The following is a 26,609-nucleotide window of genomic DNA, read 5'->3' on the forward strand; positions in this document are numbered from 1 at the left end:
GTCTCCTCTTCTCAGAACCAGGAAATTAGGGTCGCTATTAGTCGGAATTGACTCGATGGCAATGGGTTTTTTTGGTTTAGAACCTCTTCGGAGCCCTGGTGGTGCAGTGGTTAAGAGCTTGGCTGCTAACCAAAAGGTTGGCAGTTCGAATCCACCAGCTGCTCCTTGGAAACCCTATGAGGCAGTTCTACTGTGTCCTAAAGGGTCACTATGAGTCAGAATTGACTTGATGGCAGTGGATTGTTTTGGTTTTTAGACCCTCTCTCTGAATTATCCTTTCCTGCATTCCAGCTCTCACCTCAGACCAAGAAAAGGCAAGGGTTTGCTGGAGATTAGAGCTGTGGTCTGGGGAGAGACCCGTGGGCAGACTACAGAGTTTTAGATGCTGCCTCCCAGTTGCCCAGTGTCACAGCCCCCTCTCCTCAGGAATCCCAGGCCTCCTCACATCTCGCAGGTCATAATAACATAACAATGGTCACTACAAGTTGGACATTTATCATCTGCCAGGTATAGAATACTAAACATTTTTATGATGGATTTCAGCTCTCAAGGATTTGAATTCTATCCTCTTCTATTTCTCCATATCACTTTTCATCACCTGACGTACATTTTACTGCATGTCAGCTCCACGATGTAGGGATTTTTTTTGTCTGTTCCACTGTGCCATTTTACAGATTAGGACGCTGAGGTCCTGAGTGCTTCAATAAACTGACCACAGCCACATGGCTGACAAGGGGCAGAGCCTGGATCCAGACTCAAGCTCATCTCCCTGGGAGCTCAGAGTACAGGAGACTCTTGTCCTGGAGGCAAGGGAGTTTGGCGGACACACTTGCAGGGAAGGCCAGGCCAGGTAACGTTTGCCCTTCCATATGAGGCCCGGGTCACATGGTGCCCTCTGCTGGCCTTGGGCCCACCCTGCACCTGCTCTGAGGTGGCCACGCTCCCAGCACCCCCAAGGGATCTTTCCTGCTCTCCACATATCCTCCTCATCACTGCCCCAATGTGGCTTAGGGCAGCTATATCCTGAGAAGGTATTCCTTACAGCGCAGCCTTAATCCTTCCCTGACCCTTGCTCAGTCCTGCTGCTCTCTGACCTGAGTCAGAGAGCCCTGTTCAGGGGGCTCAAGCTGCAACACCTAGCCTTTTAGGGGTATGAGGTATCTTGGCTGTTGGTGAGGGACTGGGGGATGGTGCAGGTGGGCCTGACCCCCAGTCAAACACAGCTCCTCTCTTCTCTCAGACTTCTGCCCTCTCCCACAGCCCCAAAGGAGGAATTCCTAGGTCTTGGCTCCAGGGCTCCAGACCGTCCCTGGGAGGACAAAACCACAGGAGCCTTGCTTCACTCTTCCTCGTTCTCACTGCCTTGCTCCTGGGTGGGGGCTACGCCGGCCCCTTGGCATGGACAGGATCCAGCCCCTCATCCATTTTATGAGCACCAGTGAGGAGAGGGCTGGGACACAGGTTCTAGGGAAAGAAAAGGGACTGCCAGGACAGGAGAGAGGCCACCAGGAGCCATCATATCTGAGTCTAAGGGTCTTCAGGGTGAGAAAAGCTCTCTGAGGCAAAAGGCAGGCTTTAAGGGAGTGTGTGACAGATGGGTGTTTCTCTTCGCCTCTGACAACCTCGTCCAGCCCTGAAGCCATAAATCCCACCTAATCGCTGCTGACTCTCCCATAACGTCTCCTACCCTAACCTCTCCCCTGAACCGCAGACTTGGATATCCACTGGCCCGCCCAGCGTCTCCCCCGGATGCCTAATGGGCATCTCACACTGAACAGGCCCCAAGTGGATTCCTGATTTCTACCCCTCGAGACCACTTCTCCTCTTTTTAGTTGTTCAGGCCGAAATTGCAGGAATCATCTTTCTTTCCTCACATTTTACATCTAACCCATCAGCAAATACTGTTGGCTCAACTTTCAAAATATATTGAGGATCCAACCACTTCTCACCTTCTCTACTGACACCACCCATCAACCACCTTACTGGTCTCCCTGCTTCTGCCCTTGCCGCCTACAGTTTATTCTCCACACAGCAGCCAGAGGGGTCTGAGAAAGTGTTGATGTGTTCCTCCTTCTGCTCGAAACCTTTTGATGGCTCCCATGTCAGCCAGAGTGAAAGCCAAAGCCATTCAGTGACCTCAAGGCCCATACCTCTCTGACTTCGTCTCCTACTACCCTTCCTCTCGCTCATTCTGCTCTGGCCATGATTCCACCTCAGGGCCTTTGCACTTGAACTTTCTGGGTGGAATGTTCTTACTCCAGATATCCACAGGCTTCCTTTTAGTCTCTTTCTATTAGTGAAGCCTTCCTCTGCTGTCTTGTATTAAAGAGCAGTCCCTCCTCTCTTCCTCACTACTGCTCCCTATTCTCTACTTCGGTTTCTCTCCAGAGTTCTTGTCACCTCTTGATGTATTACCTCTTTGTTTACTGTCTACTCTGACTAGAATGCCAGCTCCACAGAAAGGCAGGGGTTTTTGTCTCTTTTGGTCACTGCTATGTCACCAGCGGAAACCCTGGTGGTATAGTGGTTAAGAGCTACGGCTGCTAACCAAAAGGTCGGCAATTGGAATCCACCAGGCACTCCTTGGAAAACTCTATGGGGCAGTTCTACTCTGTCCTATAGGGTCGCTAAGAGTCATAACTGCCTTGATGGCAACGAGTTTTTTTTTTAATGTCACCAGCAAGAAGAAATGGATGACTAAATGAACTGCAAAGTGGTGAGGGCAGCAGAGCTCCCTGGGCTGGGCTGGGGCAGTAACTGAAAAAGTCTTTATTATCCTAAGTCCAGATACAGATGGAAATAAGAGCATCCAAAAAAAATATTCATTATAGAATCCTTTCCATTTTATAGAGGAAGTACTGATCTCCCTTCAGTTTCTGAGTCCATCACCCTCTCTCCCATCTTCCCACAGGCTGTGTCCTCCACTCCCTCCTCACCTCTCCACTCCCCTTTTTTAGATCTTGGCTTAAATGTTCCTTCCTCAGAGAAGCCTCCCAGATACCCCTGGGCCTACATTAAAATCCTTTCCTCCATGTTCCTCAGGCACCCACACTTCGATTTTCATAGGACTCACCATACTTGGAATTTACTTTTTCATAAACTGAGCACCAAGCCTGCCTGCCTGCCCTCAGTTACCTTATGTATAAAATGAAGATGGTAAGAATATCTATCTTAGGAGGTGGCTGTGTGGATTAAATGACATAATTCATGTAAATAGCTTAATAGGAGTTGGTCATAAATGGTCAGCTGGAACTACAGTGGACATCAAATGTTTGTTGTGACAGGGAAATGTTTTCAAAAAAGAAATCACAGCCTGGATAAACTCTAAAGAAATCTGAGGAACAATGATCTACATTTTGACTGTTACTGCTCGAAATCACTTTAGCGCCTTCAAATTCTAGGCCTGGCCGGCACAGCCCTACTAGACTCCAGCTGAATTTCAAATGTCAGGTGGATGGGGGGTGTCTTGGATCCCCTTCAGACCCCCTACTATCCTCACTCAAAGTGCGGTCCGTGGACAGGCAGCATCTGCTCACCTGTGTGTTAGGAATGTAGAATCTTGCTCCCTTTCCTGAGACCTCCTAAATCAGAATTTGCCTTTTAACACATTCAGGTTTGGGAAGCACTGCCCCTACACAGCATCTTAGAACTAGGGGCTAAAAAGGATGTAAAACAGAAACAAAAACAAAAAACCCCCGTGTATTCCAGGTCCTGGTTTCTAAGCTAGTGCATCTCCATTTTGTAGAAGCATCATCTGAGACCCATCAGTCATGCTGACCTGTTAAATAGTTCACTGTCTAGACACTCCTCACCCCAAACTCACACACGTTCTGTCTCATCTCACAGTGGTCTTGCCTACTCCCTGCTCCATTCCCACTTTCAAAAGCCAGGCCGCCATGACTGCACTTGGTGTCTCTGTTTTCTCAGCCACCACACAGTGTTGGACACCAGGTTGAGTCTGAGAAAGTGGCTGGCTGGGTCACAGAAAGCGGGTGAGGGAGGGGCCTGTTCATACACGGAGGGAGGCACCTGGTACAACTTGAGCTGCAGGGAGGCTGTTTGCTTTGCCAGGAGGGCTGGGTCCAGACCACCGCAAACCTCCCCCTACAGCCAAGAGCTCAGCTGAGAGCCCCCTCCCTGTCACCCAGCCCCCGTGGGAATGGCTCTGGCCAGAAGCTACCATCAAATCCACTTCTTTCTCCCAGGGCCTAGTGACTTCTTGACAGGTTACAGCCCCAAAGATAAACAGATTCTGCCAAGCAAATAACTGTTTAGCAGTGGAGGTATTGGGGAAGGCCTGGGAGTGGGTCTGAGTTGCCAGAAGACCCAGGTGACGGGGTGGGGGCCACTCCCCCGCAGAGAGCAAACAGCTTTGGGCACCTGGAAAGAAGCAGGATGCAGGTGCACTATCATGGCACTGGGGGCAGGGGTGGGAGCACTCAGCCCAGGGGGTCTCTGGGCCAGTCTCCCAGGCTCCACTGCCCTGGGCTCTGTACCAGGCTATCACTGTTCACTGAGGAACAGGAGCCTTGCATTCAGGCTCCTGGGGCAGGGGGCCAGTTCTTTTATGGGTACCTCAGTTTCTCTCATGCCATCTCTGGCCATAGTTTCCCTTAGTGAGCAGCCTACAGGGAGATGGCCAGGAGGGCCCCTGGCTCATACCCAGGGCCACCATCATTTAGAACACACACTCAGCTTTGCCAGCCAAGGTGAAGATCCAGTGTAGGGGTCTGTGGATGAAAGGCTGTCTCCACAATGATATGAAAATACTGCCAGCATCTGGGAGGCTATGCATCTAAGCATGCTTCATTAAGCAGTGAGGCTCGGGCAACTCCCTTCCCTTTCTGACCTCACTTTCTCCTCAACACAAAGGGGTAATGATGTAGCAGAGGACAGGCGAGTTCTGAGCTCTTCAGAGTGCTACAGACATAAATGCATGGATTCCCTGAGCGCCATATACCATCTGCCAATCAACAGTTCCTTTCATGGTATTCAACTCCCACTCAATGCTCCCTGGCTATAGTGTAAGCCCCCAAACTCACAGGTCTGTCTCACATAGCAAGTGGGGTGGGTTCCAAGTCTGCTTGTCAACTGCCTGGAATGTGCTCTCCATGATCCAAGACCAGCCCACAAAAACCTACCTGATCCATAATATACCAGAAAGGGAGCCTAGAGCACCCAGGGGCTATACCCAACTACCATGGGAAACACATCAGGAAAGATGCACTCTTACTTCTAAATCTAGGATGCTGGGGCTTGGGTGTGAAGGCGAGGGAGTCCCTCCTAACTCTGCCTTGTCTTCCAACAGGAAAGATGCCAGTGACGCCCTGCTTTTTTTCCGTAACGGTCCTGTATCTGTGTTAGGTGCCAGACACACAGTAAGGGCCTAAGATCAGCACTAACTCAGCTGGGATTTCTTATGTGCCGGGGAAAGGGTGATCGACAGAGGCATGGTACATACCCTAGGGGCCTAACGGCCATTTGGAAACCATTCCTTCACCTTTCTGGCCACCGGGAGCCAGGAAGAGCAGCAGATCCAATTATCACCCCAGGACTGATTTCCCAAACACAGAATGAACCTCAAGGTCTGTTTCCTCATCTGCAGAGACCCAAAAATACACATCGTAGAACCACCTTCGGGCCAAGCAGGTACACAGGGGGCTGGAAGGTGCAATAAAACTCGCTGACAAGGGGAAATGTTTTTTGCTTTTTAATGTGTGTGTTAATTTAATCATACAAATATTCATTTATACAGTAAAGAAAAACATCCTCATCTTCGTCTCCTCCCAGGCACCATGAGGCCCCACCAAAAACATCCACCCAGCTCACTTGACACACACACCACTGTCTAGGTGGAGGGGCAGCCACTGCCGCTCCTGCATTCACCCAAGGAAACAAAGGAAAGGTGGGTGGGGTGGGGTGGGATGGGGGGAATCAGCGTGCATTTCGAGCCCTGGCAGCCCCACTCCCTCACCTGCTGGGGCTCAGACTGAACTGGAGGAGGTGTTATCGCCGTGCCCACTTCCTACCTTGGCCACCCTGAGGCCACACCAGCAGTTCTCTCCACGCTGGAAGTGCCTCTGATGGGCTTAGGGTTACTGCCAGTCCATACTGGGGGAGAGAAGGGTGACTGCTTCTTGTAGAAAAATGCCCCAAATTCAACTGTCCCCTTGACAAAAAAGAAAAAAGGCATGCACGCGTGCGCACACTCACTCACACACACCTCACGCCATGCACACAGACGGGTTCTTCCCAAGCCTGAGCCCCTGCCTCCTGCACTGGGCTCAGGCACCTAAGGATGGTGCCTCTCTGGTGGTCCTGCCCAGAAGCGGCCTTCCACTTGGTGTAGATTCCAAGAGGAACAGGGACTACTGGTGCTGAGAAGGTGGCGTCGTTCACCCCACCAGGAGGGGAAAAGAGCAGCTCCAAGCATTGTGCAGGGCTAAGGCCAGTGTGAGGAGGCAGAATGAATGGTACTCTGATGCCCATCTTGTCCTGTGAAAGCCATGGATCCCCTGCTTCACTCCCCGGCTGCGGTTTGCTCTGGCCCTCTACAAGGAACTCACCTCCTCCAAGGGTGTGCAAAGAAATGCTTTGTTCTTGGGAGGGAGGCCAATGTGCCTGGGACATTTAACTGGCTAGGTGAGACTGCCTTCAGGCAAGAGGAGGCGCAAGATGACCCTGGCAGGGCCAGACCTGCTGACGGTGGCCTGTGAAGCCCCTGCTGAACCAGGGCAGGCAACACCTACTTGGGAACCTGGAAAGGGCACCTAGTGTGGGGCAGATGAGGCAGCCAGGAAACTAGGGAACATGAAACCTCCCATTACCCTGCTGTGGACAGCTGGGGAGGTACTGCATTGAGGGCTATCACGCAGGGAGAAATGGCTGGGCATGCAGGGGCTCCAGGGTGGTGGTGTCCCAGGAGGTTGGCACCAACGGCAGCAGCAGCAGCAGTAGCAGTAGCAGTATGGGCCTTACTGGGCCCTCAGACAAACACCATCGTGAGCCCTGTGACCTGGGCATGTGGTAGGGCCGCCCCTCTGCTAGGGAACGGGCACTTGCAGGAACACCTAAGCCCTAGTCCAGCCCCAGCCCTGGCTGCCCTGCCTCTTCTCAGCAGGTGGGCCCCACCCTCCCCCAGGGCTCCTCCAGAGGACCAAAGCTTATTCCCTCCCTTTATTTTGGGGGAAGTTGGGAGGCAAAGGGGGAAATCTCATACAAGCTTTTCTCCCACAATCAAACTTTAAAAAACCACAGTCTCAGAAGAGGATGAGGAGGAACAAACAGCACACATTTTTGGAACTCAGACACCCAAACAGAGACAGACAGGCAGGCAGGCAGACCCTCACCCACACCCAGGCTATATGACCCCTTGCAGCCACTCATCACCTGGTCTCCCTGGCTTGTCTCACACCCCCAGGGTGGGTGGGGTGTGGCAACAGGCAGATGACCCTGTAACCACACCTTAGATCCACACTCCTGGCTCCCTTATATCCCCGGCTATCAAACCTATCAAACCAACTAAGACTCGAGGGAAGGAAGGGGTGAGAAGAGGGACTTTGCATATTCTTGTATCTTTGGCAGACAGCTGTGCTAGCCTGGTTCAAGCTTCCACGGAGATATCCACACTTCAACCTGCCGGCGTCTACAGGAAGCCAGTGGGGCCACCTGCACAAATGAGCAGCCAGCCAATTCGCCTCTGCTCCGGCTAGCTCTGGCTAGGCTGCTCCTCCCCCACTACCCTGCCAATAACCAACATCCTGCTCAGGGTGGGGACCCCCCCATGTTCATGTAAATGTAGTCTCCTAGATCAAGCAGTCACGACTGTGGCCCTTCCCCATAGCAAATTCCCCGTCAGGGGCTGTATTTTCATTCGGTTAACAGCTCAGCCTCCATTAACAGACTGTGAAAACACCAAAAAGGACAAGTGGAGGGAAATGCAGGGAAGGGGGTTGTGTGACAACAGAGAAGCATGTGACACCTTCACACTTGCCCGCTGCAAAGTCGCTGGTGAATGCACGGGGCGCGCACACACCCCCTGCCAGAGGCACTGTTCCTAGAGCAAATGGGGGGCCACGATACAAAGAATCCAAAAGCGCAGTAAGCATGATGGCATTTCTCTCTGCCAAGAGAAACACGGAAGAAAAGCAACGTGAACTGTTACAAGTATGTGCAGAAGGACACCTCTTGGCCTCAAACTCCCATGTCACCCGAGATCTGTCCTCAAGGCTTCCTCTGCTGGCCACACAGGAGGTTTGGTCTTCGGAGAGGTCCCGATGGTAACAAGCCACAGGGCTGACGGATACAAATGTCCAAGGTGTAAATCAACAGAAGATTAAAAAGAAAAGAGGAGGAAAAGGGTGATAACCCATTGGCTGATGCCATCAAAAACAAACGCGGTCAGGAAGGTCTTAAGTCATGTGGTTCGGCAGATATACTCCAGCAGCACTGACCTGCAGAGTCCCCAGACATGCCACGCTAGCTTTTAACCTCATCGCCTCCAGAGCAAGCAGCTATTCTATGAAGAGTACGTTATCCCTTATTTAAAAGAAAAAAGTGGGGAAAGAGGGGAAAAAACATAAACATATGCTCAAAACTACAACCTCTCTGTAGGCAAAATAATTTTTGTTTAAAAAGATGGCTTTTTTCCCCCATTTTAACCTTCTCTCCCTTCCCAAGTGACCTAATGACTTCTTAGACTGACGCCTAATAAACAAACCCCAAGGTGGCTGCATGATTTCTTCTTGGTAGCCTCAACACCATTCCTGTGATTCAGCATTCACACATGCATACTGAGTTTACTCATAACTAGTCTGTTCTGCTTCTTCCTCTTCTTCCGGGTGAGGGGTCAGAGCCAGGGGTCCATGCGATGTGGTCTGCAATCCAGAGGAACCCCTGCCCTCCCCCCCCAAAGTCAAGCCTTGTGTCTTTTGTTAATTTTTCTTCTTGCTGAGACACCCATTTAAGACTGGCCGAAGGGGTAAGGCCCGTGGAGCCCCTGGAAGAGAGTGAAGACAGTCAGTGACGGTAAACAAAAGTGCAACCTGACAACCAAACCAAGTGAAAGAAACTATGGTTCCCAGAGAGCCAAAGGATGCCCCACGCACAGACCAGGTCTGAAGGTTGTCCTTGCCATACAAAACCTTGCGGAGGCCAAACATCAGTCCATTTCAAGTTGCTAAGTGTCCTCACTAAATCACATCATCCAAAGAGATGGGAGTCAACTTCTAGATGAGCCAGTGCCAGTTTCCTCCACCGAGGTCACAAAGCCTTCCTGCTTGACAACACTCTCTCAACACTGCTGTTAAACATCCTAGTACATCACTTGCTTTGCCTTGACTTCAGATGTAGGCTACTGCTGGTGAACGATACTTCTATCAGCAATAAAAACAACTGCAGCTGAAACAGCGACTGTCTCCTGAGTACCTAGATACCAGGCATGGTGCTAGGAGCTTCACATACATTGGCTTTACCCCGCATCTCAAACCAAAAAGCCAGCCGAGTAGTATTATGTCTGTTTTATTAATCAGAAAAAATACATAGAGGCCAAGAGACTTGTTCATGGTCATAGGGTTAGTAAGAGGCAGAGCTGAGATTCAAACCCAAAGCTCTCTCCTCCCCACGGGAACCTCCCCTAGGGAACCCACATTTCTTCCTTGCCACGCTCCAAATTCCCAAAGAAGGCATCTCTCATGCTGCTTTGTTGGGTAGAAGAGGCTTCATAGTCTCACTTTCCCCCTATGTTACACCAAGATGTGCCAACACCAAAAGCAGCTGCATGAACATGTTGGAGGATGACAGGAGCGTCCCCCACCCTGCCCTCCCCCTCCCCGGCTCCCCATTTCCAAGTGCACCTGGAAAGACCCAGTGAATGCCAAGAATGGGTGGAGAAGGTAGACTGATGATCACCTTCTCCAGGGTCTTACACCCAAAATTGGCCCAGAGGGACCAAATGGGTGCTAAGAATAGGAGTCTCAGCCGTAACTGTGAAAAATGACCAAAGGGGTTTCCCGAGGCTTGACAACTATGTTAGGAATCCTGAACCTAGGCACAACTTGGGGTGGAGAGGCACAAAATCTGATATTTTCCATTAGCTTGATGGAATATGGACAATCAGAACTTGATTGCTTTAATAAAAAAAAAAGTCTTTGAAAAGAAATAAAAATCCCTGGTTGCTGGGTCCTCAGTGATTAGAATTCCTTTTCGGTATGACTTTTTTTGTACACTGCCATCTCCCCAGCACCTAGCATGGTGCCTGGCCCTTAGAAGGCACCAATATATATTTGTTGAATTAGTAACTGAAAGATGACGGGTATTTCTCAGACTATTACCTGGAGTGTCAGAACCCCACTAAGTCACAGGAATACTGGCTCTTCCAAGTAGGGAAAAAAAAAAGCTTTTAAACAGCTGCTTAGGCCTGGGAACACAAGAGTCTGGGTCATGCCACCCCCGAGAGGCCTGGCTCTCTGAAGGAGGCTTGCTGGAGACACAGCCCTCAAGGTTCCCTGCAGTGGGATGAGGGGCACAAAGAACTGGAAGGAGATCTGGGTTCTGCTCCGGCTTTGTACCACCTCACCAAGTGACCAAGTGACCTCACAGGATTTCAGGGTCTTCATCTGTAATAAAAGAACCTGGAATGAATCTTTACAGATTTCAGATTTTAGGAGTTGACAAAAAGTACCTGGCTCAGGAGGCTAAAAACAGTGATTCAAGGAAAATGCCCTTTGATCAGGCCAGAGGTCAAAGGTGCCAAGAATGAGGAAAAGTGAGAGTAAAGCTCTCACCACCCCCCTCCCCCCGCCCCCCGCAGTGGGAAGCACTGAAACCGCTTTTGCATTTCGTTTTCCGTATAAAGCTTCAAAAGGCCAGAAATATGTGTCTAGCTGCTTGGTGGTGTCAGTGAACTGAACATCCTGAGAAGGCGAACTTGGGGGCTGGGCAGGCCCCCACTGATGGAGCATCAGCTATGTGCCAGGTGCTGTGGTAGCACTTTAACATGCTCTCTTTAATCACCAAAAAGATCTGTTGAGACAAGTACGTAAGGATCTCCAAGCTCGGAGGGATGAGGTAACCTGATCAAGGGCACGGCATTGGTGAGTGGAGCAGCTGGTGTTTCATAAAATGACAAAATGCCATCAGCCAACCGTGCCTCTAGCAGGCAAGCTGAGGCTGCAACCATCTCGGCAGCCACAGCACCCACTCCCTTCACTGAGTGTGGGCTTGGTAGAAACAGGCTCTCAGGTTCTACTATATTGGAGGGCCTGGTAGAAGGGTCACACACACCCAGAGGTGGAAATTAAAGGAGCTTAAAACAAGCTGCCCTAACTCAGTTCTTCTCAACAACATTCAATCATCCGAAACGACTCAAGAAAAGCATAAAAATCTTAAGATTTAGAACCAATACAATAATCAAAGGTCTCTGTGCAGGAAAAAATGCACAGAGAAAAGAAAACCCAAAAAACAAATAGTACTTGTTTTCTATAAAATCTTTACCTTTACCCTAAATTTAACTGCTTTCCAGTCCAAAGCTCCACACGCTTCACATGGGCCTTTACAAAGCATGGGCCTTGTGACTTGCCTGGAATGTTTGGAGACGGGGAGTTCACGACTCTGCCAAGGAGCTGCTGTGCATTCCCATTCTACAGATAAAGAAGTTCTATGCAATTGGCAGAGAGGACTAAAGACTTGTGCATTTTCAGATTTCCACTTGCGTGCCCCGGCCCTCAGACCATTCAGTGTGGTATTTGACTAGTTCAGATTATGGGGTTATCGCTGATTCTCTATTTACTCTCTGAGGTTCCTTGCCTTTTGGGAAGAAATACACTACCTAATTCCTTTTCACCCAGAAAACGGCATATTGGAGTTACTGATGTTTAACTGATGCAGAAAGGTGGCTTTGTGGCACAAGCTGTTTTCCTGCCCACCCCCCCGCCCCCGCCCCTGTGTCCAAATTAACTACCATTACTTCAAAAAAGGGCAGGGCAGCCCATTGTATTTCAAAACCACTTGATGATCTGGACACCCCATATACAGGATTACAGGTGTCACAAGAGGATCATACAACACAGGAAACATAACACCCAGTTGTAGAGGAAAAGCCTGGCAGAGATTCCAAGAACAGCTTGTTCAGAGCGTCCTATGGCAGGAGACCAAGTGGGAAGTGCCTTCCCCACCAGTGGGATGGAGGTATATTCAAATGGGAGGCTTATCTACATTTCAGGTTCCGAGACCGAGACCCGGCGTAACAGGTTCTGGTGGCCAACGTCCCCAATCCCAGCCTAAAAGTAGGGTTTGGCAATACATCTAATGCTCACTCTCTTCTGGGGCCTAGCAACTCTTCAACTTTTTATCTCAGTGAAAAGCAAAAAATGCCAAACATTTTACCTAACCTGGCATCAGTGATCTCTCTTCTATAACAGTCATGCCACTACCAATAAGGAAAACAGACCAAGAGATAGATGGATCAGATGGCAGGCACCAAAAATTGAGGCCATCGACATGATTACAAAACCCAGTTAGTCTGACAGAGAAGGCCACTATCCTCCTCTAGGAGAAATCGGTTCCCGCCCCTTGAGGACTAGCAGCAAGGCTGGATTTATCCACGCTAATTTTTTTAATAAAGGGCTGGATAAACAAACTCAGAAAAGAACCCCTTATCTGACTCCCGGTTTAAGGCCAGCTCCCCAGGGCCTACTCAACTTCTACTGGAACGTGTTTTCAAAGGCTGCATTCCTTGGAGCAGCCCCACATTTGCGAAGGGACGAGAAATTGTTCTTGGTGAAGGAGAAAGGCCCTTCAGGTCCACAGGGGTTGAGGTGGTGCTCATTTCGCCTCAGTCGTCCCTAAGCTTTTCACTGAGCTGCTGTTGTAGCTGTAAGCACAGGGATCTAACGTCTACTTAGAGGCGAGCTAGGCAGACCTTCTTAAAAGCACAGATAAGATAGAGATACCTTCCTACTTGCTGGAGAGGGGGGTCAGAACTTCACCTCAAGCCTGCTGAACGATGACAGCAGCTGGACCAGATCCTGAATTGCACTTCCACAATGCAATAAGAACTACCTCGAGCCAAAATTTGGCTAATTTTTAAAAATACTTTTTTAAAGAGGATGTTTATAGACATAGAGACATAGATTAAGTTCAGTCCTACTCATCATACTTTTCTGGAAGGGCAATTTAAGACACAGTAGTTGTGATCCTGTACTCAATGGAAACCTAAAAATAACCATCTCTCTGATTTGTTCTTCCACAAATTTATAGTTGTCCCAGTGGAGTAGCGCAGTCACTCGAAGTCAGCAAGTGATTTGGTTATCACCGATCTGAGTGTGAACCCACAATATCCTAGAGTTCTTCCTAAAATTATACACAAGTCATAGTAATCTTTCCTAAAAGAAGAGATACTAAACAATTATCACCGAGAGAAAGTAGTAACTGTCTGTGCCAAAATACTAAAAAACATGAGCTAGTTTTGCTTCAACTAGTTTTTTAAAAAGTCTATTCACCATTTTTCAACAATAGGAAGCACAGTGCAATCAAGCTGCCTTTTATGAGGCTGGAACCTCATGCTGTCAATGATTTGTACCTTGTGCACTGAAGACTCACCCACCAACAAAATGAACGAATGACTGTGGGATATACTACACTGGTGCACCAGTTCTCTGTATTCTGATCTTCCAGGGAAAAAAAAAAGGCTGAAATTCCTAATGAAACTAGGATGTCTTACTGAGGGGTTTTGGGGTTACTACTTTGCTATATAAAAGCTTGTTGTTTAGATAAACCAACACCACATGGAAACTTTCATATACCTGTCTTTATTTTGCTTTTATTTGTGATTTGACTTAAATAAATAGAAAGGTTCACACAGGTTAATAAAAAGACAGGCGCTTTTGCTGCTTAGCTGCGAAATAACATGCTCTCCTGGTGTATACTGATGGCAGCATCAGATAACACCCGGGGGCTCTCCTTCTCCTCCTCATTTCCTGGGCCAGTCCTGGTCAGCGCTTCGCCCGCCTAGTGCTCCTTTTGTATCACTTATGTACACTGAATGCAAACACAGAAGAATACAGGGTTTAGTACTAAGTACTGTCCTGATCCTGTGCTGCAAACACGGTGTGGTGTGACAAGGCCCTGCTCCCAGGGCTGGTCTGGATGGCAAGGACCAGAGACTGACCAAACCTGTTAGTCTCTCATTAACTAGAAATGAAGTCTGTATTGGAGGAGTAGGCAGGGCAATGAAAACTCTCTCAGGAATACGGGAACCAGGGCCCTTCCCTTCAAGGGAAGGCTTGCTAGTGGCACAGCAGGGCCACTTTGGCATAAGGGAATGTGCTGCAGATGCCTGAACATTGGTAGTGAAGCCACTTCCACGTGATAAAACCAAGCCAAAAACCAAACTTGTTGCTATTGCGTCGGCTCCAACTCATAGTGACCCTATAGGACAGAATATAACCCCACAGAATTTCCAAGGAGCACCTGGTGGATTCAAACTGCTGGCCCTTTGGTTAGCAGTCATAACACTTAACAACTACACCGTCAGGGTTTCCTCCATGTGACAGTCCCCCCAAAATTCAAATACGTATTTAGTGCATTGGCTGAGGACAAGTATGAGCAGCCAAAGAAGAGAAAATAAATCTACTTTTATGCATGAGAACTAATCATAGGGCAGACTTAGTTCATAAGCTTTCTGGCTGTACCAAAATTATACTTAAAAGTCTTGACTCAGTTATAAGTGTGCTGAACTGACTTTTTAAAACTCTGCAACCATTTTTCATACTTACCCTTGTTGCAGTTTTTCTATTGCTCTTAACTTCTACAGTCTTACTGGGGACCCACCCACCCACCCAATCCATCCAACCCCTTCATCCATCCACCCAATCCATCCCTCCATCCCATCCATCCCATCGAATCCCATCGAATCCCATCCATCCCATCAAATCCCATTCATCCCATCAATCCATCCCATCTAACCCATCCCGCCCAATCCAATCTGTCCATCCATCCCATCCAATCCATCCATTGTATCCATCCCATCTGTCCATCCATCTTTCCTCCCTCTCTCCATTCTTTCTCCATCATCCATCCTACCATCCATCCAAAGCTCCCCATGGCCAAAGGCAACTCCCAGAGCCTTCATCCATGCCCTTATGAACCAAGGGAATCACCATGAAGAATAAACTCAAACTCACATGTAATTGTGAATAAAAACACATCAGTTAAAAGTTCTACAAGAAGATGCAGGATCCTAGGTGAGTTCAACTTCTCCTTTCAGTAAGGATTTCACAAAAAGCTGTTTGCTATTTAGAATTTTAGCCCCTCAAGGGAGAGAAGCATATCCAAGTTCCTAGCCATGCAGCCACTGGTACAAGGAAGGAGTCAGATGCACTACAGGAGTTCTGCTGAGGCCAAGGGGAGGCTGCCAGCTCACTTCCTCTCAGAATTTCTATTCAACTAGCTCTGTAACCTTCTTTTAACCACTCTTCCCCTACATACCTTCGCTCTCCTTTCTCCTATCTCTCTTAAAATTGATTCACAGGCATCATTCCCCAACTGGCTGGCTGATTAAGGATAACTTGCCTCTCCTTGGTTCCTCTTAGTCATATTTGGTTTCATCTTGTCACTACCCTGCTCAAAAGCATTGTTGACACTGTTTCCTTTCACATTAAATCAGAACTCTCCTTTGCTTGGCTTTCAAAAGTCTTCCTCTGAAATTCACTCCACCCTCTTTAAGCACATCTCACTTACCACAGCCAGGCTGGCCAGTGCTCCACGAACACACCCTGCCTGTGGTTGCTTCTGCGCCTTCCTGCATGTGGTTCCTCTTCCTTCCAAATCGATGTGAATCCATCATCCACCAAGGTATGACTTTCCTGGCTATTGCTTCCACCAAGCTCTTAGGAGCAGTTAAAAGTCAACCGGAACTCAATATACCTCATCTTTACCGAGCTCTCATTCTTTCCTATGAGCTAGTTCCATCTATATAACCAGACAGCAAATTCTTTGAAGACAGGGATTCGCACAGGCTGAGCACCCAGAAAGCCTCATTCATGGTTGCTGACTAATAGGAACGTGACCTCTGGGTAAAGCAGTTTTAACTGACCCTTGGGCAGTGAAATCACAGGAAAAAGCCCAAGAGCCTCCAGTTTTCGCAGGTGAACATCTACAGCTTTGGAAAGGGTCCATTTTAAGTAGCGTTCTAAGGAAGCCCAGAGCCTTACTGGTGCATTGGTTAAGAGCTACGGCTGCTAACCGAAAGGCTGGCAGTTCAAATCCACCAGCCACTCCTTGGAAACACTACGAGGCAGAGTTCTACTCTGTCCTATAGGGTCACTATGAGTCGGAATCAACTCCACGGCAATGGGTTTTATTTTGGTTTTGGTAAGGAAGGCCACATTTTCCCTCTGAGGTACAACATTCTGCACCAGGTCCTATAGACTTAGAAGAGAACAAGTAATTAGCCATCTATGCCAGGAGATAAATTCTCACACTTTTGAATTACAATTATCTGTTTAAACAGGTAATTTCACTAGTCCTATCTTATCTGGAAACTTTCATCGGAAACTAAAATGCTACATTCAGTGTATAGGGAAGACACTGTGTCCTTACATCCAAAACAAAATCTGCTGGCAATCATGGGAACACTTGCTCCATTTTCGCGACAATACTGCCCAGCATCAGCGCAGCCTAAGACAATGTTCAGAGCCCCAAAGCAAATAAAGTGGAGCGAGACAGCTTTGAAGCTGCTGAGGCACAAAAGGGAGGGTTCTTAGAGATACTTTTTTATTCTCAGACAGTAATGCTACAGACAACAAAAGACATTTTCTAGGGCCCACAGTCTTGGCTTATTTTATTTTAAAAATGCACACAGGACCCATGCCACTGCAAACACTAGCAAGGTTGGTAAAACTTTACTGGCTCTTCTGGGTTTCCAAAAAAGAATCATCTTAGTACTATCAAACCCAGAGACTCCTGGCAAATCCCTTCTGGTACAGAATGTGCTAATCTGTGAACTGGGGCAGGTTCCTTGGTTGCTCTGCTGCTTAATCCTTGGCTACAAATTCTTGTGCAGCTCCTGAAGATGGACATTAAATGTATAAACTGCCTTTAAAGAAGAGTCAATAAACTTTGCTTCTGCTAGCAAAAAGTAGCCTAGAAGAAGAACATTAGACTCAAACTGGGTCCGTCCCTGGGTTCCAGCCCATGGTCCATCCCCAACTTGCTGTGTCAATGTCAGGAGGTCATTTAACTTCCTTGTTAGTCTGCAGAATGAGGATTAAAACTACACGTCACAAGTGTGTTGCAAATTAAGACTAAGAACAGGTACAGTAAGGGTGCTTTGGAAAGTCTTAAGTGGTTTATACATTAGACAGTATTAAGTTTGGTCCTTTGGGCCTCTTCCCTATTCATACCAGTGCTTCTCAAGTGGGGGCACGTTTGCTCTGACAGGACATTTGACAATGTCTGGGAGACATTTTGGATTGTTAACAATAGGAGTGAGGCAGTGCTACTGACATCTAGTGGGCAGAGGCCAGGGAAGCTGCTTAGCATACTACAATGTACAGGACAGCCTCCCACGACAAAAAATTATCTGGCCCCAAATGTCAGCAGTTCGAGGCTTAGAGCCCTGCTCTATACATCTCTAGTCTCATAGCACAGATGTCATCCATGTGACATGAATCCTAAATTACGTCTCCACCCAGACTTCTCTCCCAAATCCTATATCCAACCTGGATATGCAACAGCTTCTTTGACACCTCCATTTGGATGTTTACAGAAAGCCTTCTACCCTCTCCCTTCCCTTCCAGTCAACTAGGAAATCCTGTTCTCTCCACCTCACCTCTGCAGCCACCAGCCTGGTCCAAACTACTCTCTCTCTTCCCCTGGTGGCCCATGCTTCTATGCCTTCCTGAATTCTCCACGCAGGAGCCAGAGTGATCCTTTTACAACATTAAGTCAGACCACATCACCCCTCGGCTCAAAACCCTTTAACGGTTCCTTTTTCTCTCAGACTCAAAGCCCAATGCTTTACAAGGACCCATAAACCCCTTCATGATCTGGTTTCCAACCTCTGACTTCTTCCCCTTCTACTCTCCCTCGCTCCCTCTGCTCCAGACACTGGCCTCCTCGCTGTTCCTTGACCACATCAGGCAAATGTCCACCTCAGGGCTTGCACTGGCTGTCACGCTGCCCCAAATAATCTTTTTCCAGATAGCCTTTCCAGAAACAAAACCTGACTTTCAAGAGACTTTAAAGTATGCTCTAGTTCTAAAATACTAAGCTCAAAGGGAGCTTTTAAATTTATTAAAAAAAAAAAAAAATCTGCATCTTTTGGCCACCATCAAGGGATGTAGACAGGATTTGTGAATTCAAGAGGTACAGCTGCTGTTGTCACAGGGAAAGGAGCCTTGGTAGCACAGTGGGTAAGTGCTCAGCTGCTAACCAAAAGGCTGGCAGCTGGAACCCACCAGCTACTCCTCAGGAGGAAGATGTGGCAGTCTGCTTCCGTAAAGACTACAGCCTAGGAAACCCTATGGGGCAGTTCTATGCTGTTCTACAGGGTCGTTCTGATTCGGAATCTACTTGACGGCAATGGGTTTGGTTTTTGTTTTTGGTCACAAGAATGAGTTAATGGAGATTTTGATGCCAAAAATAATTGAAACTCAAGTGGCTGGAAGTTTCTGGGGAAATCTTTTCTTTTTCTGGAGGTTAGAAAGAAGGCTGATTTCTGCACCTTCAGTAGCGGCTTAGCGGAGAGGGGGTTTAGTAGTAGTGAAGTCACGTATTTGGTCAGTTACTGGCTTGATCCTCGTTTGAAATGTAGCAGTATACTAGAAAGCATGCACTTCCTAGCCCAAAGCTGTTAGCTCAGCTAATAAAAACGTGTACTTGAACACTATTTGTAATTGGGAAGCAATGTAGCACAATGTTTAGAAAGCAGGCTCAGAAGTCATACTGCTTTTGTGAACATCCTAGTTTTACCCCTTTCTAGCTGTGTGACCTTGGGCAAGTCATTTAACCTGTGTACCTCAAGTCTCAGCAACTGTAAAGTAAGGCTGATAACAGTACAATATCATGAGTTGTGTGCATTCAATGAGGTAATGCCTGTCACACACTGAGCCTGTTGCCTCTGGGGGACAAGAACTGGGTTTGAGAGGCAGGGAGGTGGACTGGTGCTTTTTCTAACAAGTTTGTAGAACTATGTGGCTCCTTAAACTATGTATACTGATCATTTTAATAATAATAAATTTAAAAAGTCCCTAGCACAGTGCCTGGCACCAAGTTTACAGCTCTGATTATTGTACTTTCATTGGTCTCTGCCTGAAAGTAGTGTGCTTTTGCTACCTGTCCCCTGCCAGAGGAGAACACAAGCTAGATCAAATATAAAGCGATACATGTGTGAGTTCCTTCCAGCTTCTCTTTGAGCCATCCTTAAACCTTTCACGGAAAGGGTCTGCATCTGAGAAGGAAAGGAGACTGGGGTTTTGTGGCAGTGGGTTCGTTACAGTGGTGCCCTCTAATGCCTCAAAACCAATAGCCTGCCTGAAGGACATCAGCCACCTGCATTCTGGTCCAATTCTACTAAGTAGCCCCAGACCCATCCTCTTATTATTATGTTAAACTTACTGACCACTTCAAAGTAGACGTGAGATCCACAAGTCATTACATCTTCAGGTTTGCCTTTTCCAAGCATCCCTGCATCACCTACAGCTATTTCTAAATCCCCATCTGAACAGAGAAAGAAACTCTTCTACGCCTTGGCTGACACAGGTAGCAGCAGGTTAGAAGAGTTGCCTTCTGATTTAATAAGAGCAGACTGACTCCTGCTCTAGCTCCAGGTCTCAAGTACACTAAAGGCGGGCTGTCAGAGAAAGCGCATGTAGAAGGGGAGCAGGTGGGAGTGTAGGCAGGCAGGGCAGATGGCACTCGGCAGTGGCTGACGCTGGCGGAGTGGGTTGAACCTCCCCACAAAGATAATGACAAGTTTCTCCTTCTGAACCTGCACTTGGCGGAAGTAATAACAGTGGCTCAGCCTGTAATCCAGTTTAAAGCAGGAGTTTATGACATACATCAGCCTCATTTTTTAAAAAATAAGAACACGACATAAGAGCCATAGTCCAAGTAGCAAAATAAAGGAGTCTATAATCCTTCTGCAGTTCCCTGTGTAAAACAGAACTGCTTTGGAGTAAAGAAGTAAAGCATCTGGCTGTCCTGAAGAGCAGCTCCTTGATTTCTGCCAGCCACATTTATTTCTGGCTGTGCTGGATCAGACCATTTGGTGACTTATTATTTTGTAAGGGCTTCTTTAGAAACCATCTATTGCTTAGAAAACATATATTCCAAAACTGGCCAATAAGAAAAAGAACTATCTAATTTTAATAGGACCTTTTTTTCCCCCTTCCATACTCTGTAAATTGTTCTTCACTACTCTCACACTGTCCAAATAGAAGCTACTGGCCTCCAGAGATGAGTCAGAAGGCTAGAATTCATGGCAGGATTAACCTTGAGTCAACAGAGTAAGCACCCAACCTACTGTGACTGTGCTTTTCTTCAAAGGCTCTTGAGCTAATCACATAAAAAGGGTTAATTAAAACAGCTCCTAAACTTTGCCAGTACTTGGTCTGACTGTTCACCTGGGACAGGTCAGCCACAATTGAGCTGACAATGAGGCCGGCTGATTGCTAACAAAAGCAAGTAGCCAGATTTATGAATCTTTGGAGCAGGTCAGCATATACTTACTTGTGTGACACCTTCTAACAGCTCTCACACAGGGAGGGGCCGGGGCTCTGGGCTGTGGGATGCACTGAGGGCAGGCATTCCCACCCAGAGCCTCCCCCGAGGCCTGGAGCACTGAGCCTAGAGAACTCAGGATTATTTAAGAGCAGCTGGGGAGGGGTTCCAGGGCTGTCCAGTTCCTGGCACTGACAGATGTGCCATTATGTTGACACATCCACCCAGCCCTCGTAGACCAGGTGCGTGAAGCAATCTTTTCATTTCATCCTACCAACCTTAGCAAGTTAAACTGTAACTGTGGTGGCAACAGGAAACTGTACTTGCCTACTAAAACTGTGGTCATGGGCTTCCAAGAGCTTCATGTTCTTTCCCAGCCTTGGTGGCAGGCAGGGAATTTTTTTTTGAGTCAGTTCAGTCTATTGCCAACTCAATGATCCCTGACATCAGCGCATTGGGTACCCCTCCTACCGTCCAATAAATATGCACCTGGGGTGAATCGAAAACACCGTCCCTGCTCCGGATTCTCAGGGGTCTCCTTCCTTTCCACTCATTCATAACTAAAAGGGTGCTACTTATTATAAAATACCACATGGGTAGTGTACCCCCAAAGGCTACAGAATAGATAAAGTAGTCACCACTTTAAAGACTCAGCAAACAGGGAGGCTCTTTTAAAAGAGGATGCCACAGGCAATTCTCAGTTTACATTACTGCCCTGTATCTTATTGCCAGGCTGCTTCTTTCACACCTTAATGATATTGGTCCTCAATGCAGCTCATACCTTCCCTCAACACTCAACTCAGCCTCCGGCCCAACAGGAGGATCTAAGGAAAGCCCACGTTCACCTGTTCACCTACCAGGAAATACGTTTGAGTAACGTGGCACCTGGATTTGAAATTCCAGTTCTGCCTCTCACTAGCTGTGCGATACAGACACATTTCCTAGCCTCTCAGAGCTTTTGTTTCCGTATCTAAAAAGGAGATGACATGTGTAAAGTACTTGGCAGCATGCCTGGCACACGGTAAGAGTTAAACAACTCTGGTATATACCTAATCTCATCATTTTGTCTAGTACACTTCAGAACCTCAAGCATGTCTGTTTTTATCCCCCAGCCAAATATAAATGTTTAGGATTATCTCTGCTTTTAAGTCTCACCTTTAACAAAGATTCAACGTAGATGTCTACTCATATCCTTTTAACCATATCTCTAATTCTTTTTCAAGTCATATGTAATATTTTCACCCCATTCCCCACAGGAACACAGTACAACCAAGTGAACCAATCTCCCGCGCCCTTTGCCTATATCTCCTGAACACAACCACTGTCCTTCCTGTCTGTCCATCTTTCCAAATCTCATTCATTCTTGGAAAAGCCCTTCCCAACAGCTCCATCTCTGCTTCTCTCTAACGCTTCCTGCACCCCCAGCCACAAATCATACCATATTCACTGTGTTGTTCTTTACTCATTAACTTCGTACTCCATTTTGATGGAATTTCTAATTGGTTTATGTGTTTGCGTTTTGTGCTTCCTACTGGACTGTAATCTCCTAGTGGGAAGGGATCATATCTTTTATTCCTCCAGTCTCCTACTGTACAATGTACGTTGCTCTAAACTGGACAGAGATATATGAAGCACTTACTGATGACTGTCAACAACCTACTCCATTCCTGAAGAGCCTTAAGAGGTGGAACTGACTCAACTTTAGCCAGAAATGCTTCCAGAGAACTTGCTGGATGCGTACATAAGTGTTTTCTGAATTAGACCCTGTTTCGATTAAGAAAAAAGGAGGCCTCCAGTTTCTCTTTGCGGTATGTGTTTTACATCCTCAATACACTGTAGCCAACAGTCTTGTAAACGCTACTTCTGAATGATCCTAGAGTCCACGAAAAACTCAGTTAACATACCGTGCGTCCACCAACTTCAAGAAATATCTCAAAAGCCTCACCATAAGCCAGCCCTTCCAAAAGCAGCAGCAGCCGGTAGGAACGCAGTTTAGCTGGCAGTGAATGCTGCCCTGACACCACACCATGCCAGAGCTGATTTAAAGAAATCAGTCCCTAGAGGAGGGTAAAACAACCAACCAGTCCACAACTCAGGGAGATGAGTGCAGCGCCTGGCCAGGAACACCACCTTTCTCCTAAGACCACAGTGACGGCTGAGTCTGCTAGCTCACAGCTAGGTGAAGGGACTTCAATTATAGAAAGCACTGGAACAAGGGGTTTTGCCAACTCTCACCTTCCCATCAAAATCAATTGCCTTGAGTCTGTGTTCTAACAGGAAGCATGCTTAACCTAAAGCGTGGCTCACTTACCAACTCGATCAGTTATACTATGGAGGATTAAATTTAAGAGAGAAAAAACTAGAGAAATAAGAGCTTAAAGAAAAATACTTTATTAGAGTGTTAAGATGTTAAAAGTCTTTCCTTAAAAACAGGCAATTTACTGCCTTGCCAATTAACTTCTCTTGTATCCTATAAAACTAACACGACTCCACAAAATTCTTTATAATGATCACCCAATCAACCAATGAATCAATTCTTTATTAGACTACTGAATGGAGTCTCCCTTACTAGACCGTGTGGAGAAAGAGGACTCACATCACCAGGTTTCTTAATTTGCCTCTTGATCTAGACCATATATAAACCACTGATAAGAAAAACACCATTCTTACAACAGAGTACTTGCCCCTCAAATAAACATCGACTTTATTTTTAAAATTTGGAGGGTGAATGCCAACACAAAGCAAGGAAGCGAGGGCAGACTTAACAGTTTATGTGATTATGGGCCTGGAGTTTCAGCACAATTGGTCAGAAAAGAAGGCACAGGGATGCTCACAGGACCGCACCACAGGAATCACCTACAACAGGGGCTCTGAGCATCAGGGCTTTATTCAACCAACACAAGCAACGACCAGGAACCCTCATCACCTTAGAGTGTGCAAGACACTGTTAAATCAAGCCAGCATAGAGAGAAACAGATCAAGAAGGTAAACACCTAAGAACAGTGTCTAGCAACAGTCAGAATATTTAAAGTCACGGTGAACTAAACAAACAATTCTCTCATTTATTCCCCATATACAAAAAGTCAAAATATCACTTGAGCCACTCTGGGTCGTGAGTGAGGAGGATGATGGGCCTTTGTAGGTGGAAAAGACGTCACCAGGAAGACACGCTAACGAGGTAAATAAAGTAACAGCCCAATAATATTTAGGATAAATAATTGAGCTCGTCTTTTTTCTCAAAAAGACAAACCCACCCAAAACAAATAAAAAAACAAAGTAGGAACCAATTCTAAGGGTGTGTTGTTGTTGCTCTAAGTTTAGTATACATTTACACGGGAAGCATGGCTGGTGATATTTTGACTTTCTTTTTTTTAAACCCTAAACGTTAAGTAGGAACTTTGTTCTTTCAACCCCAAACCAGAGCAGAGAGACAGGAGTAAATTATAAATGTGAATGAAGCAACATCTATAGGGCATGAAGATTTGGGGCGGGGGGAGGGGAGAAGGGGTAGGTTTTCGTGTTGTTGCTGTTGGTAGGAGAGCTAGGCAGTCTTAAAGAACCTCCTCCGAGGTGTGGCATTCTAGGCTTCTAGATTTGCCATGAAGGGGTATTACAAATCCCAAGGCCCACCACCTACCCCTTCTCCTCTTCTCCGAGGGCACCTACCTTACTGTAAGTCACTACTGATAAGTTGTTTGAGTGACTGCTGGGGGACAGATTTACAGAGTTCTGTGAGAGTCTATTCTGATCTTGCTCGGTTTGGTCAGGAGCAGGAGCCCATGTGTTTTTGCTGATCGAGTCGAACCCGGAACCCCCAGGGTCTTTTAGGTTGTTTTCATCTGATTGTCGGCTCTTTTGGGGAGAGGCAAACGGGTTGAAGTTTCCTTCTACCTTGCGATGTGGCTGTGTGTTGAACTCCGTTTCAAAAGATGACAGCTGCTGCGTTACTCCTAAAAGTCCACCCACTTCCACACTGAGAATCACCCAGATGACATCTGAAACAGAAAGGCAACTCATGTCAATGCCAGGCATGCCTTCGAGGCCCAAGGCAGCTGCCACTGAGAATCCCCAACACCATCCAAACCTTAGAAAGAAATCTTCTTCTACGTGCTGGTTTTAAATGTTCGCTGATAAAGGAGTCCAGTATATTTGCAATGCATGCATTTCCACGTTTTTTGGTATTGTCAAGTTCAAACTCTGATACAAATTCAGTGGGGGTCTGCATTGAGAGTCATGAAACTCTACTTGTAATACAAAGCTTACCAGTTGATTTTAATGCGCAGCCATATTTGAAAATCATTAGGGAACAACTGATGGATACACAGAAACCTAAAAGCTATTAGTCCCAGAATTACCAGCTTTTTTGACTTTTGCATTATTTTACACGTTTAACTCAGAAAACTCAGGGCAGGTGTAACTTTTGAGTAAAAAAAATGCTTATAATCACTAGAATTACAATTTATCAGCCCTCCTCCCCACTTTTTTGGCAATTTAGAGTGATCACATATTGTCCAAACTAGGAAAACTGAGGATGAAAGACGAAGTTTTAATGGTTACACCAGGTGTAAATCAGGACTAACTCAGGCAAACTAGGACGTACATCACTCTGGCTACTGTCATCATCTATGGGATCAAAATATACCAAGAATTTAGTATGCTTCAGACTTTCTAAAGTAATTCAATTTAACACTTTAAAAAAAAATCATATACAAAAACCCTACTACCTGTCTACATGGAAAGAATGAGTTGTTCTTTGTTTTTTTTTTAAGATGTATCACAGGACTTTTAGTTGTGATTCAGTTCTTGCGTTCCTCAACTGTCAAAGTTAACCGTTCAAACAGAAGAAAAAAGAAAGAAGCCGTTTCCTTTGGTGACCAGTGCCTCACTTCAGAGAACAGTAGCATCTACCTTCCTGCTGGAAGCTTTTCAAAAACCAAGGTACAGAAAGGCCAAGAAGCTTTTAAGTGTATGAGCCCTGCTGGAAACAAATATGAAAAATTGCCCAGGCTCCAAAATAATGGTTGAAAGGCTGACAGGAAAAGGCAAATAAATCTCATCAGTTAGCTACCTGGAAATATAGAAAAACACACTTGGGCTGTATTCTCTTAAGTTGGGTTCTGTACCTGAAGAAGGGAATCTGAGAGTACCATATAGTCATAAACACTCGATTTTAGTTTAGTTTTTCTGGAGCTGTACTATTAAGTGGTTCTGCTCAGACAGCTATGAGCCTGAACCTAGTAAGCAGAGATGCAGTGACATCTGCTGTTCACTTCTGGAGTCAGCAACTCCTTTCCCCTCGGAGAGGAGGTAAAGCCACTAGCATGACTCGTAGAATGGTATTCATTCCAGCCACATTTATCATTAAAAAAAACGTAGATCTGCATGTAAACAAGTACCATAGAAGTTCAACCTGTTGATTTTAACACCGTAAGCCGGGACATGCAGCAAGCCACTTAATTTAGAAATCTGGGACAGTGCCAGGAGTGGTGATCAGGACTGCAGTTCAAGGCTCCAAGGCAATCACGTAAACCAATTCCTGTATGACCTGGGCCTTTCACAACCCAATGGCAGGTAGCTTGAGGGAGATCATCCCATGCTCTCCTATCCTAGCTTTCCAACCACAGGTAGCACTCTCACTGTTCATTTTACCCAAATGGATATGCCTTGCTTAAAAAGTTCTTTTATTCTACTTCTTGTCTTCCACCCATCTGTTTTCCAAAAGCCCTTTGTAAGTACATGATATGTTTAGCATACTCAGCCATAGGTCATATGCTTCATTCTCTTAGCTCAGGAAACTAAATACTTATGAGAAAGGACAGTCTTCTGAGAGCTGTTATCAATGAGACTAATGGCATCCCTCCCACCCCTTTGAAAACTAAAGTTGCTTT

At 46.7% G+C, this 26,609-nt stretch overlaps 1 protein-coding gene across 1 annotated transcript in view; it reads right to left on the reverse strand.

Annotated features, from left to right (window-relative positions):
* Positions 1 to 4,705: 4,705 nt before the first annotated feature.
* The window catches only part of ILRUN (inflammation and lipid regulator with UBA-like and NBR1-like domains), a 122,902-nt gene continuing 100,998 nt past the window's right edge, over positions 4,706 to 26,609 (reverse strand). Inside the window, exons 4-5 of the mRNA XM_049890485.1 lie at positions 24,388 to 24,716; positions 4,706 to 8,998 (exon numbers count right to left, since the gene is read on the reverse strand). Coding sequence (XP_049746442.1) covers positions 8,963 to 8,998; positions 24,388 to 24,716 — 365 coding nt within the window. The 3' untranslated portion in view covers positions 4,706 to 8,962. The remainder of the gene's footprint in view (positions 8,999 to 24,387; positions 24,717 to 26,609) is intronic.

This window comes from Elephas maximus, chromosome 1 (genome assembly GCF_024166365.1).
Source record: "Elephas maximus indicus isolate mEleMax1 chromosome 1, mEleMax1 primary haplotype, whole genome shotgun sequence".
Classification (NCBI taxonomy): Eukaryota; Metazoa; Chordata; class Mammalia; order Proboscidea; family Elephantidae; genus Elephas; species Elephas maximus.